Raw genomic sequence first — 13813 nt, forward strand, 5'->3', positions numbered from 1 at the left:
CAAAAAAATGAGGAACATTATTGCTAATCTAGTGATTTGGTTATGTGAACATAAGTGATTTACTTAATTAATATATTGATCTACTGATTACTTAAATGCCGCTAGAACATAGGTGATTTACATACATGAAGAACACCATGCAATCATCGTTTACGAACCAGACTAGCAAACAAACTAGCACTAGCATCTCACAAACATGTGTATGGCTATTAGACACACCAGCCAATATGCCCCATGAATAGAGCACAAATGAACCAGCATGAGCATAAAAAGGAATTCTATTTATATTATAAAAAAGATGTTTATTTCTAGCAGACCAGATGCTACACATCAATGTGAGGAGTTGAAAACTTACCCATCAGGAAGAGCAACCAGCAGGTTCGAGGTCTTTGGTGCCGCCCCTGCCGCCATGACCGACGGCGCCGCTCCCTCCATCCTATGTGAGTTGTTTAAGGTAGAGAAAGGGGGTTTGCTGGTGCAGACAGCGTCAAGGAGGGTGGTCGGAGTAGAGGACGGGTCGTCGCTGGTGCGCATCGCGTCAAGGAGGAAGGTCAGAGTAGAGGACGGGTCATCGCTGGTGCGGACCACGTTGGGGGGTGAGGCTGGACTGGAAGAAACCAAGCTCCTTGTGGTGGACCACGTCGGCGAGGGAGGCCGGAGAAGGGCACCTCAGAGGGGAGAGCGGAGGTGCGCCATGCATCGGCGAGGTCGGAGCAGGGCGCCGCGGTAGGGGGGGGGGGGTGAGATGTGTGATCCATCAGCGAGGCCGGAGAAGGGGAACTGGTGGAGACATGCATGTAGGGGAGGCCGAAGGGGATGTCGATGCAGAGGCGGGCGACAGAGTGTGGCCTCGGCCGCCGGATACAAGGAACATGCCAGGAGTCTGAGCTCTCCATTTTTTTAGCTCTCCTCGGCTGCTTTTTTTAGTCTGTGTAGCCTGGTGTCTTCTCTCAGCGAAATACCCTGGTTTGACCGAAAATCCATTTCTGCACCCGAACTTATCTGCACCTGCCTTGACGAAAAAAATCAAAACAAATACTGAAAAAATTAAAAAAATCCAATTTTTTTGTGCGTAGACAATTTGATGCGTGAGGTCTGCTTCAAGTTTCACATCATTTGGACATCTGAGTAGCTCTCAGCAAAAAAGACAAATTACGGGTCTGTAAAAATGTTTACTGTTCATGTACTGTTTTGACCTGATTTGTCTTTTTTGCTGAAAGCTGCTCAAATGTCCAAATGACTTAAAATTTGGAGCGGCTCTCACGCAGCAAATTGTCTACCGCATAAAAAAATTGGAAATTTTTGAATTTTTTAAAACTTTTTATGAATATTTTTCTAACCAGATGCAGATGAGTATGGACACCGAAACGTCCTACTCCTAGTTTGACATGCTTTGCCTCAAATAGGGGCCGAAATGCACAAGCGACCAAACGAGCGGGCGGACCCACTCGCAGCTACCTCATGTGTTCATGGGCCGGTGAAAGGGTCAGGTGCCGGGCTGGGCCGTTGCGGTCTAATTGGACCGATTTCATATACCAAGCCCACCCATCCATACCTCACCCGGCCCACACCCTAGCCCCATTTCCTCGAGGTGCTGCTTCTTCCTCCCCCAATCCGACGACACTCGCGCTGGCGATGCTGCGGGGCGGCGGCAATGGAACGCCGCCGTACGCGTGCCTCCACCACCCAGTGCGCCGGCCCCGGCGCCGGCGTGGTGGAGCCACGCGCGTCGGTCGCACGCGGCCGTGAGCATCTCCGGTGCCACCGACTGCAGGTAGCCGTCGTCCGGCTTCTTCACCCCCAGGTGCCAGCCTCTTGCAGCGATCCCCACATGTTGCTAGTGATCGATGCTAATGGTTTATCCGTCCAGTCCCTACCAGGTGGTGGCTGGAATCACTGTGTTTTCGCGTCCCGCCATTGCCGCAGAAATCAGGACGACGAGACCATTAACCATGAATTGCAGAGATGATTGAGAAGCCGAAAGGGCAGTTGGATGGACAATAGATGCTTTACAGGCTGGCTCCCCTGTCCCCTGGCCGTACCATTTTCCTGGTCCATGCCTGAAATCAAGTGTGCACTTGCTGTTCCCCATACACTGTTATGAGTCCTGATATACTGCATGATCTGAATTCATGAAATTTTGACCGAAGGTGTAAATTGTTAGCATCAAGATCACAATTAGATAGGATGCTATCAAAACCCCCCATGTTTTGATGCTTAAGTGTGGACCATTTTGGACCTAAGCCGGCGCAGACGCAGCCACAGCGGAGCCACGCTTCTCGCCATTGCCGCAGAAAAACAAGATCGGAAGTAGATCTAGGAGGAGGCCATTAACCAATAATTGCAGTGATAACTGAGAAGCCGCAAGGGCAGTTGGATGGACAATAGATGCTCTACATACAGCTCCCCTGGCCTGTGCCATTTTCTGGGCCATGCCTGAAATCAAGTTAGCATTTGCTGTTTCCCATATACAGTTTAGGAATCCTTGTCATGCAGGATCTGAACTCATGGATTTTGACCCCATATACTATTTATCATTTGCTGTTTTCAACCGGATCTTAACTATGGGCTATTACGTGGGACGTTGCTGTGGTTTAACTGTCTTTCTAGTCATTTGCCATCGCCGCCAAAATAGGATGAGCTCATATGTGAACGTCACTAGCATAGGAGGTGAGGAAACCATTAGCTATTAATTGCAGAGATGATTATGAATCTGAAAGGACAGTTTGATGGACAAAATAGATGCTCTATAGACCCCCTGGCTCTACCATTTTCATTAGGTGTGGACCATATTGGCTGTCTCTTCTTGCTGTTCTCATGCATCTACTGACATGCAGATGTATACTGGCTGGTCCTGTCGAAATGGCAGTTGGATGGATAATATATGAGAGACCATTAATTGCAGAGATGATTGAGAAGCCGAAATTGCAGTTGGTGGACAATAGATGCTCTACATACAGGCTCACCTGGCTGCATGCATCATTATGATGCAGAGGCCGGGGCTAATCCTCCATTTCCAAAAAAAAAAAAATAGATGCTCTACATACATGCTCACCTGGCTGTACCATTTCATGGGCCATGCATAAGATCAAGCGAGCATTTGCTGTTCCCCTCCATATACTCTTTAGGAATCCTTATCAGGCAAGACCTGAACCCATGAAATTTTCACAACAGGGGTAGGTTGTTAAGATGCAGTTGGAGAGGATTTATCAAAATCTCCCATGTTTTGATGCTTGACTATGGACCATTTGGGACTCTCATCTACCATGGATACTGTGGCTGGACCTGTCTCTCTCGCCTACCGGCATTACTGTCCGGACCCCAGGCCAAGTGTCCAAGTCAAGTCTACTCCGTTTGGTCTAGATCTGAATTTCGAAGCCTTTAAAGGTGGATCGACAGTCTGATGGTCTTCCTGCGCTTCGATCTTCTACGTGGACAGTACATGTTTTCTGAGAAGCTAGCAGGTGCATCACTATGAATCGTCCCGGTTAGTACTCCAGCTCATTACTGCTACACTTTGTATGCCTCGTTCTGATTGAGTTCGAACTTGATGCGTTCAGATCCGAGAAGTATATGAAGTACAGTTTTTATATTTGGTATTGATCAAAACAAATGTACACACAAGTAGCTAGAGGATATCGCTTTGTATATTCTGAAACTTTGTATTGGGAGTCTCATGTACCGCCACAAGTGGCTGGTTGTGTTTTGGGTGATTTTCCCAAGCACTCGTAATTAATAAAGCTTAGCTTTTCCTCAAAAAAAAGTAGCGAGCTTCTTTTCGTACGGATCAGGACTACGGGTTAATACATGGTCACATTGATCCGCTGGATCAAGGTGTTTTCTCAGAATTAACAAGGTCCCTGCTGTAGATGACTACACTTCTTTTAGCAAATATCAAAGTTAACATGAAGACGAGGTGGTTTGAGTTGCTGACACGTACATAACTCACATCATAGTATCAGTCTAAAAGGGTATGTTGTTGTTGTTTATTCCATTCTAAAATGGTTGTTTGTATGATCAGAAATGTCTAACTCACATGATGAACCGGAGAAGCTACAAGATTCAAATGCAACACCGATGTGTAGTTTACGTGATGAACTGGAGAAGAAACTACAAGATTCAGATGCAACACCGATGTGTCTTCGTCTAGAATTTTTGAGAGCCATCACATGTGATTTTTCGACTGAATCGGAACTTGGTAGAGGTGGGTATGGAGTTGTTTACAAGGTATAGCCAATTACTGACTCCACTGTCAATTGTTAGCAACAGAAACTAAACAATGTCAGGTGGACATCTTTTGAAGAGAGGTTTAACTTACAATGCAGGGAGTTCTTCGGAGTGGTAAAATTATTGCGGTGAAGAAGCTTTTTGAATTAAATCTAAAAGAGGAGAATTTCCAGAATGAGGTCAGTTATCTTATGGGTATCAAGCACCGAAACATAGTACAATTTGTAGGTTACTGTGCAGAATCGCATTGGGAAGCGATAGAGAAACCAAGTGGGAGTAAGAAGCATATCTTTGCTGAAGTTCCAAAAAGGTTACTCTGCTTCGAGTATGTATCCAACAAAGGCCTCGACAAACATATTTATGGTATGTTAACCGAATACATTATACATTGTTATTTCTCTCTCCTTAGTAAGTTTACTTCCTCAGAAAACACCTCAAAACTATGTTCTCCAACCATGCATGCTTTCAAACAAAATAATTATGTTATGTATTAGCCTAAGGGCGACCGGTCACCCACTCTCAGTTATTCACACACAAAGTGAGCACTATTTTGGTACACCCACGTGGAGAGAAGAAAATGGCTTGAAGAAACAAGGCATCCTTTTTCATGGGAAAGTGGGAAACGATATAGGCATCTCTTTTTATAGCAGGGAAAGACTCCCAAATTATAAATTCTGAGTGGGTTTACAATTTCGTTATGTTTGTTTATCGGTCCATACAGAAAGATCTTTGGACCTCAAGTGGAATATGAGATATGAGATAATCAAGGGGATTTGCAATGGCTTGCGTTTCCTTCATGACGAATGCCGTATCATCCATCTGGACCTTAAGCCTGAAAATATATTGATGGACTCTAATATGACACCAAAAATTGCGGACTTTGGTCTGTCCAGGATCTTTGGCGAACAGCAATCACACATTGTCACTGATAATCATGCAGGAACGCGGTAAGCTATACCTCTTGCACCTTATTCTTTTTTCTTTTCCTCAGCTACTTGTTTACATTTCCACTGCTTGCACTTCAAAATTTCAGTGGATATATGGCACCAGAATACTTAATTCATGGCGTAATCACTAAGAAGGCAGATATTTTCAGCTTGGGTATTATCATCATAGAGATAATTACGGGTCAAAGGGAGTATCCTTATTTTGACCTCGATAGTTCCAAAAATGCTGCTACATCTTGTCAGCATTTCAAAGAGAAAGTAAGATAAACTATTCTAACCTTTGCATAATATTATCATTTAGCTCATTGTGCAAGCACATATAGGTGCTTAGAAGTTGGAGGAGCAAATTTGTATCCACATCGAAGTATATATCAATGAAAAAATATAGCCAACAAGTAGAACTATGCATCGCCATAGCCCTAACATGTGTGGACCCTGCTATGGAGAAAAGACCTACAGCAAAGGATATAGTCCAAGTGCTTAATGCAGCAGACCAGGTATGGTCAGCATTCTATATGATGTCCTAAATTAATTATTATGAAAGCCACTACAAGAATAATTTGCACTACAACAGCCCTCGTATTTTCACATCAAATTGCCTTTGGTCCTTTATCTTCCTTCTCTTCGTTTTTATAAAATGTGTCCAAGATTTATGAATATCAAATTTACAAAAACGTACACATGTGATCAATTTTATTTGTCGAAAAGTCTCACCAGCTGTTTCTATGCATAGATGGAAGCCTGCGGAGGGTTACCTATAGAAATGCAGTGCAAGGACAAGTCACTGATTCTAGACACTACTGTTAGCAAGGAGCACAGTATCATTGAAGATGTATTCAGCAATGAGACAGATGGTCAAATGTGTGGGGTGAAGCAATCACAGGAAGGTTTGTCACCAACAACGCCCTTGTGGGAGTCAAACATACGCACTCAGAATCACCAAGAGGTAGTAAACGAGTCCAGTAAGCCAGAACAAGCAAGTGACAAAACCAGTGAGGTGAGCTGACTAAAAATACTAACTTCCAAAGATATGTTTATTCGATAAGTGGTCAGCCCAAATGATCTTTATTTATAGTTGAGTGACAGATAGTATTTAGTTAAGATTCTGATTGGATTGATTCTTCTAAATTATATTAATGCCGCAATATAATTTACATTATACTATCCCTATTGTATGTAGATCAGACTGACTTACACTTCTATTTATTTTTTATTTTCAAGTATCAAATTAACAAGAAGAAACTTTACTCTGTGAGTCTTCATTTTGTTTGTTGACAAGTCTCATCAGTTATGTACGTATGTGTGCGTAGATTGAAGCCCACGAAAACTTGCCATCAGATATGCAGTACACGGAAAAGTTGCTGGTACTAAACACTAGTGCAAGCAAAGATCTCACAATCCTGAGTGTCACAGAAGATATGTGCAACAGCGAGATAGATGGCAAAGTGGTAGACAAGACTGCATCTGAGGGGTTTTCACCAACACCTTTATTAGAGTTGAGGACCGAAAGTCCGAATTATCAAGAGGAAATGAAAGCCGCTAGTGAGCCACAACTAGCTAGTGACACAACATCTGCGGTGAGCTCCCTAATTAATTTAAATACTAATTCTACTTGATTCTAGTCACCCTCAGACCTCCTTAGTTATTTACGTATCTAGCAACTTGTGGTGTTCATGGATGTATCCTGGTCTACTCATGTGTGTGTTTGTGTGTGCGCGCTCGGACGTTGCTCTTGGTAGACCTATGAGCACAACACCAAAGTCTTTCAGTACCAAACAAGTGGGTAGGCTAGAGCTAAAACACATAACATCTCGAAACCTAGGCATGGTTCTATCACATGGATAGCTAACTTCCACACACCCCTGCCCATTGCTAGTTCTTTAGTGATATTCCAGTCCTTCAGGTCTCTCTTTACAGACTCTTGGCATGTCAAGTTGGTCTACCCCGGCCTCTCTTGACATTATCAGCATGCTTTATCCTTTCGATATGCACTGATGCATGTGGAGGCATGCATTGTATATTCCAAACCATCTCAAACGATGTTGGAGAACCTTCTCATCACTTGGTGCTACACCAACTCTATCACGTATATCATCATCCTGGACCTGATCCATTCTTGTGCATGGCCACATCCATCTCAGCATGCACATCCATGCTACACCTAACTGTTGGACATGTCTCCTTTTATTCGACCAACATTTTTTCTGCCATGCAATATTGTAGGTCGAATCGCAGTCCTATCGAACCTGACTCTTTTAAATTTTGTGGAACTCTCTTGTCACATAAGTTGCCAGAAGGTTGCCGCCACTTCATACATCTGTCTGTGATTTGATGGCTCACATATGCATCGATATCACCGTCCTTTTGCAGCATTGACCCCACATATCAAAAGGTGTCCTTCTGAGGTACCACCTGCCCATCCAAGGCTAACCTCCTCCTCATGCCAAGTTGTATTGAAATCGCACCTCATGTACTCAGTTTTAGTTCTACTTAAAACCTTTTGATTCCAAAATCTTTCAACTCTAACTTGTTGTTAACCTCTATTCAACTATCATCGATTAGTATTACATGATTCACCAAGAGCATACACCATGGGACATCTCCTTGTATATCCTTTGTGACCTCATCCATTACCAACGCAAAATGGCAAGAGCTCAAAGCTAACCTTTGGTGCAGTCCTATTTCAATTGGAAAGTCATCAGTGTCGCAATCATGCACTTGTTTGAACACTTGTCACAACATTATCGTACATGTCCTTGATGAGGGTAATGTACTTTGGTGGGACTTTGTGTTTCTCCAAGGCCACCACATGATCTTCCGCGGTATCTTATCGTAGGGTGTATGTGCACACATTTCCATTGTTCTTGTAATCATAAGAAAACAAATCAACTTATAGTTTAAGGAAAATTAAGTTACTTTTGAGGAAGAGCAATTACCTCAAGAATTAAACATACATGAGTAGGAACTTCATCTGATGTTAACCACACAAGTTCGATCAAATTTAACATTTTAAATACAAAAAACTTTATATACTATAGCAGTTGTAGTGCATATAGATCAAACTGTCTTATGCACTTCTCTTTAATGAAAAGATCAAGATTCATGAAATATGAAATCAACAAGAATAATCTTAATTATGTTATTCTTAATTATGGTGTTGAAAGTCTCTACATTAATTTGTGTCTTTGTATATAGGTGGAAGCCCGTGAAGAGTTTCCATTATATACTGCGAGCAAGGATCTCGCTCCCCATAGTGTGACTGAAGAGAATGTCATGAACAAGACAGATGGTAAATTGGTGGATGAGGCGAAAACAGCATGCCATACTGTGACTGAAGACAATGTCATCAATAAGACAGATGGTAAATTGGTGGCTGAGGCGAATTCTGATGAGGATTTGTCGGACCTTCCATGTGGGCGAGCAGGGGTGGCTGCCCCGGGTCTCCGGCGGCGGATTAAGGTACATCCCCTGCCCAGCCACGAGCAGGCACAACAGGCTCAAGCATCACCGCCGCCCGCTGCTTCGGTGTTTTTGCGAGAATCGAGCATAGGCAATCAAAATGATCTAGGGGGAGCAAAGGATTCCAGTGTGTCACAATCAGCACATGACACAACCACTGAGACTGAGGTGAGATCACTAACTAAGCATGCCATCCTGCAAAGCTATATCTACTTGATTACGGGACAGTACAAATGAAACTTGTGTGTTCTGAATAATGTTGCAAGTAACAGTACCAATACGGCAGAAAATTAAGCAAGTAAAATGTCATAATGGGCTACTACATGTTCTCTTTTCTTGCAGGTAATCACAGGGTTCAGTGCCCTTCCTGACGTTTGCCCGCTTGAGCTCCACTTTCGCTTCGAACCCGACAAGTTGATCCCATGCTCACTTGAAATAACAAACAACACAGATGAAAATTTGTTACTTGTGCTCATGAAGAAGGGCAATGACCAGTCATGCTTCTTATGTCTGCCATTGTATGGAATTGTTGCCCCGAGGTCCACTTACACTCTCGTTGTGACAATGAATAAACACAAAAACCTACCAAAAGAAAGAACTATAGATTTAATCCTGCAGAGCAGTATAATTGGTTATGATTCATTATGTACTGATGCCAAATACATTTGCGAAGAACATTTTAAGGAAGCCGAAGAGACGGGGACTACGGTGCATAAGGTTTCATTGAAAGCTGTTTGTGCCCTACAAGCAGAGATGCCATTCGAGGTCAGTTTTTTCAAGCAAACAATTATTTTCTGCTCAGTGGGGATAAGTGCAGTATTGGTTACTAGGGATGTTCAACCTTGTTTTACCGAAATTGTGCATACCATATGATGTAATGCACTAGAATGGTTGTACTTTCTTCTGTTGTGAGTCAATGACTTGATGCCTCATCTATGCCATTAGTCGCTAGACTACCAAATCAAAACTTATCCGGATTTCGAATGCTACAGAATATGGTCTCTTACATTTTGGTGTACCTACTCAAACAGAATGTTTCAGCAGTATGGAACAAATATAACATGGATAGGTGAAGGATTGGCTATGGATATAACACAGATATAACAGGCTGGGAGTTTGGGGTTACCCGAATTTAATTCGGGATGGGTAATTCGGGTTATAAAAATGTCGGGTTTTAAAAAACAACACCCAAAAATTGTCCATAATTTTTTATACCCGACAATTCGGGTACCTGAAAAATCAGGTTCGGGTTCGGGTAATCCTCAATTACACGAAATACCAGACATAGAAAAGAGAAACCATAGTTCAGGGGCATCGTGAGGTGGCCAACGGGCGAGGTGAGCGCCTGCAGAGGCGGTCGAGCTCGCAGGCCAGAACTTGCAGAGGGCGGTGGCCTGGAGTTGGTGCGCATAGCGCTGTGGCTGTGCCGCAGCCGGGAGGCTAGCCAGGCAGAACAGGAGGCGGAGGAGGGCAGCTGCGGCAGTGCGAAGGAAGCGCCGGCGGGTGGCTTGCGGCTCGCTGGGCCGAGTGGTGGCCATGCGAGGTGGTGGTCATCAGCTAGCCCTGCGGCGCGCGTTTGAGAAGGGAATGAGGAAATCGGGTGCGACTCGTGTGTGGGGTTGGGGTAGGGGACACGGCACTAGACCAATGTTTTCGAGGAGGCTAGCGAGTAGCGAAGCGATTTTCGGCTGGACCTTCTCCATGCGTGAGGGAATTTTATTTGGCTGCCAATATATTTCGGGATATTTGGGTAATTCGGGTACCATGACATTTTACTCGAATTACCCAAATAAAATCCTGGTTTCCAAAACTATTACCCGATATAGTGCTCGGGTTTTTCAGGTTCGGGCTATACGGGTTTGGGTTTTTCGGGTTCGGGCTACGGGTATCGGGTTTTATGCCCACCGTGAGGCTGGGCATTAACTACCAAGCCGTGAGCCCGTGAATTTTTTTTGGTCTGGGAAGTTTGGAAATGAAATACTGATGACTTTTTGTGAATAAATCTTTTACAACAAAAAAGGACATGCCCTAAGTTTGTTGTACGAATCAATCCAAGAGTGACTCATACCATCTCAATTGTGCTATGCTAAGTGAAAGAAGTCATTAATTGCACTATAATAGAGAGGATTCAAGATGATCCACAAAGAGATCCCAGCTAAATCCGTTTATGGGGCCAATTGTGTTGTGCCATTGGGATGATGCTCCTACATTGACGAATTGAACTGTGCTGATGTTTCCTTTTGTTTCTCTTTTTCTTTCATCCATTGACGCTGCATTAGGCAATGCCCCCTTTAATAAAGGTATATCAGGTTTCGGATTTTTCTCTCTCTTCATTAGATCCATCTTGGAGGTCGTTTCTCTAGTGTTGACAAGAACTTCATTTTGTCAGATCATATCGGTGGAGAATACAGATTCGATCCATTCCATGGATGCAAATCAGACAGATCCATTGTGAGTGCATAGCATAATATGGGCATTTGACTATTTAAACCTCAATTTTCAAGTTAGTTCATTGGATGTGTTCTGATCTTCTTGTCATACAGAATTTTAACAGGTTCATTTGGGTATGTTCACATGCATAACTATGGCCTACAGGTATGTTACTGTATTATGTGAGCAGACATTTTTCTATGATAACAAAAGAACTATATTGCCTCCTGGCATCTCCATCGAAAAGATGCATGTGGCAGTAACAGTTAGTACATATGAACACACTGTTGATTAGCAAATAGCAAAATATGATTAAGTTTGGTGATGTTCGACAGAATAATATCTCTTTTCTCGTGGTAATTCAATTACCATGGATAAATGTATAGGGTCCTCACAAAAAGCCCGATTTGTATTGGCAAATGTACATTCTTTTGTTTACCTTGGACTAACAAATGATAATTTGTATTTTATTGACAGAAATCGGTAGGTTCGGTTGAAGCCTCAAGGTCGCAAATAGGTATCCTTCAGACTTATTCGTTAACACAAGTTTCTCCCACGGTACACTGATATGCTAATTAGATGATTGTTCTCACTGCAGTTTGTGTTAAATTCATTGCACGAAAGAGATGGTTTGTGGCTGGGTCAAGTGATGGTTTCGTCCATGTGTACAAATATGAGAATAAAATGGAAAACATCATGAGTTTTGAAGCTCACAGTCTTGGTGTTTGTTCACTAGCCGTTCATCCAACAAAGCCCTATGTGCTGTCAGGATCTCGTGCACAAATAAAGCTTTGGGACTGGGACCAGCACTGGAGCTTGAAGTGCATACAAACATCTGAAGAACACTGGGGCTATGTTTGTGGAGTCGCATTTAACCCAGAAGACACCAACAGTTTTGCTAGTTTCACTGATGGTTCGGAGGATCACGCAATACAGGTCTTTCTCCCTCTGTCTGTCTCTACGATGAAGTACGTTCTGTTTTCTAAGATGTCTAGTGTTCAGGTTTGGAGTCTTGATTCTCCCGAATGCAAGTTTACTCTTTCTGGGCATTCGCGTAATGTGAGGTGCCTGGATTTCTTCACACGGGATGGTCGGAAGTGTTTGGTTACTGGCTCTTTGGACAAGACTGCCAAGGTCTGCCATTTTGTTGAAAAATATATTAACACAACACACACATAAGATTTCTAATAATGCATGCCTTGTTTTCTATAATAAAGATATGGGACATGCAGAAGAATGCGTGCACTGGTACACTACCTCATAGGTCCGCAGTTCTTTCTGTCGTTTCCCATCCCAATCTTCCAATTCTAGTAACAGGTACAGAAGACGGCCATGTTTATTTGTGGTGCTCCATTAATTTCAGGTAATCACCAAAGTATGCCCTTACGAAACAAGCACATTCCCTACATCTCATGCAACTAATACTAGCATAGATTGTGTATTCCAAAATGATACTGTAGATGCCGGTTGGCAAGCTCTCACATACGAAATATGTTTCCCATGTGATTTGTTAACATTTATGGTAAACTAGTGAGTGCTTCATATTCCCCAGGCTCAAGAGGATACTGAACATTCATGGCCGTGAAAGGGTCGAAGGTCTCGCATGTTTGGCAGGGTCGCGAAGGTAACTAGTATTTTTTGTTCTTGTTATTATTTCTACTGCCTAAGGATCATCTTTACATACTGCTTGCTTAGGTATATCCATGTTTTTGTTCCCTATGATTCTGGACAAGTACTAAAGTGCATGCTCCTTTATCTGTTAGGGTCGCGGTTGCACATAATGACACCCTATCAGTGATGGAAATTGGCGATGAAGAACATGGTGGCGGCGAGGGCAAGAGTGAGGATTCTGTATCAGCAGCAGATTGGGAAATCCTGTTGGATACAAACGTCAAGAGCATGCATGCAAGAAAGAAAGAAAAAGCTAAAAAATGCTGACACCAGCATGATGTATTCTGAGGAGGGAGTCTCAGGTGCTACACAGCAAGCTCGGCTGAGATCCACGGTCATCCGAGGAGCCCCTGGACATGCGTGTAATTAAGGGACTTCTGACAGGCTTTTTGAAAATTTATCGGAGCACCTGAGATGACCGTTGGACCTCAGATCCAACGTTTCAGAAGCTCCTGGAGCACGGGAGAATGCTCCCTCCCATAGCACCTGATATTCTCAGGTATTCTGAGATCTGAAGATTTGGCTGGTTGACTGCTTGGAGCACAACTAGGCAACTCTCTCGCCAAGATTAACTCTTTCTACCCACGACGAAGCTGCAGGGAGTAGTTAGAGCTTGAGAGCAGAAAATGATCTGGCTAGGTGGTCTTGTTGCTTGAGAGTTGCTCACTGCTGCTCGACAGTCCAAGTTATCATGTGTTAATTATTAGTTTCATTTCTTTCTTTGGACTATCTTTATGAGGTATATTACTGTACTTTGCAGTGCATCACACAGTGGATGATCTCATTATTATATCAAAGTCCAGAGATGATAATTTTATCACTGTAATAGATCATTCTAAATGGACAGTATGGTTTTCTAACAAGGTCAGTCGTCAGTCCCTTTCAATTCGACAGTGCAACATATGCAGCTAGAGCAGAAGCTATTGGACTTTCGCAAGTTCGATCACTCGCCATTACTCGAATAATGGTTACTACTGTTCCATTTTGGAGTTTTAAAGTTCTTCGATCTCTCATCCTCCGTGTGGGCGCCGATGAACCAAGCACTGGTGTTTTGAGGTTCTACTGAGATCTTTGCAGAT

At 43.2% G+C, this 13813-nt stretch overlaps 1 protein-coding gene across 1 annotated transcript; it reads left to right on the plus strand.

The window, feature by feature from the left end:
- The first annotated feature begins 3128 nt into the window (after positions 1 to 3128).
- On the plus strand, positions 3129 to 13554 carry LOC125525276 (uncharacterized). Its single transcript, XM_048690276.2, has 19 exons — positions 3129 to 3487; positions 4022 to 4227; positions 4326 to 4590; positions 4949 to 5174; positions 5261 to 5432; positions 5498 to 5671; positions 5908 to 6171; positions 6485 to 6751; positions 8370 to 8801; positions 8976 to 9398; positions 10913 to 10933; positions 11023 to 11084; positions 11177 to 11228; positions 11541 to 11580; positions 11662 to 11999; positions 12066 to 12197; positions 12281 to 12426; positions 12616 to 12687; positions 12827 to 13554. Exons 1-19 carry the CDS (start codon positions 3475 to 3477, stop codon positions 12999 to 13001), a joined length of 3480 nt encoding a protein of 1159 aa, XP_048546233.2. The 5' UTR covers positions 3129 to 3474; the 3' UTR covers positions 13002 to 13554.
- The last annotated feature ends 259 nt before the right edge of the window (positions 13555 to 13813 follow it).

Source organism: Triticum urartu, chromosome 7A (assembly GCF_056163025.1).
Source record: "Triticum urartu cultivar PI428250 chromosome 7A, HENAU_Tu73, whole genome shotgun sequence".
Lineage (NCBI taxonomy): Eukaryota > Viridiplantae > Streptophyta > Magnoliopsida > Poales > Poaceae > Triticum > Triticum urartu.

Bases quoted from the DNA above. Each gene is read 5' to 3' on its own strand.
- LOC125525276 (XM_048690276.2), top strand. The intron at 12,198-12,280 runs GTCTGCCATTTT...TCTATAATAAAG, and splicing joins CTTTGGACAAGACTGCCAAG to ATATGGGACATGCAGAAGAA. The intron at 12,427-12,615 runs GTAATCACCAAA...CATATTCCCCAG, and splicing joins TGGTGCTCCATTAATTTCAG to GCTCAAGAGGATACTGAACA.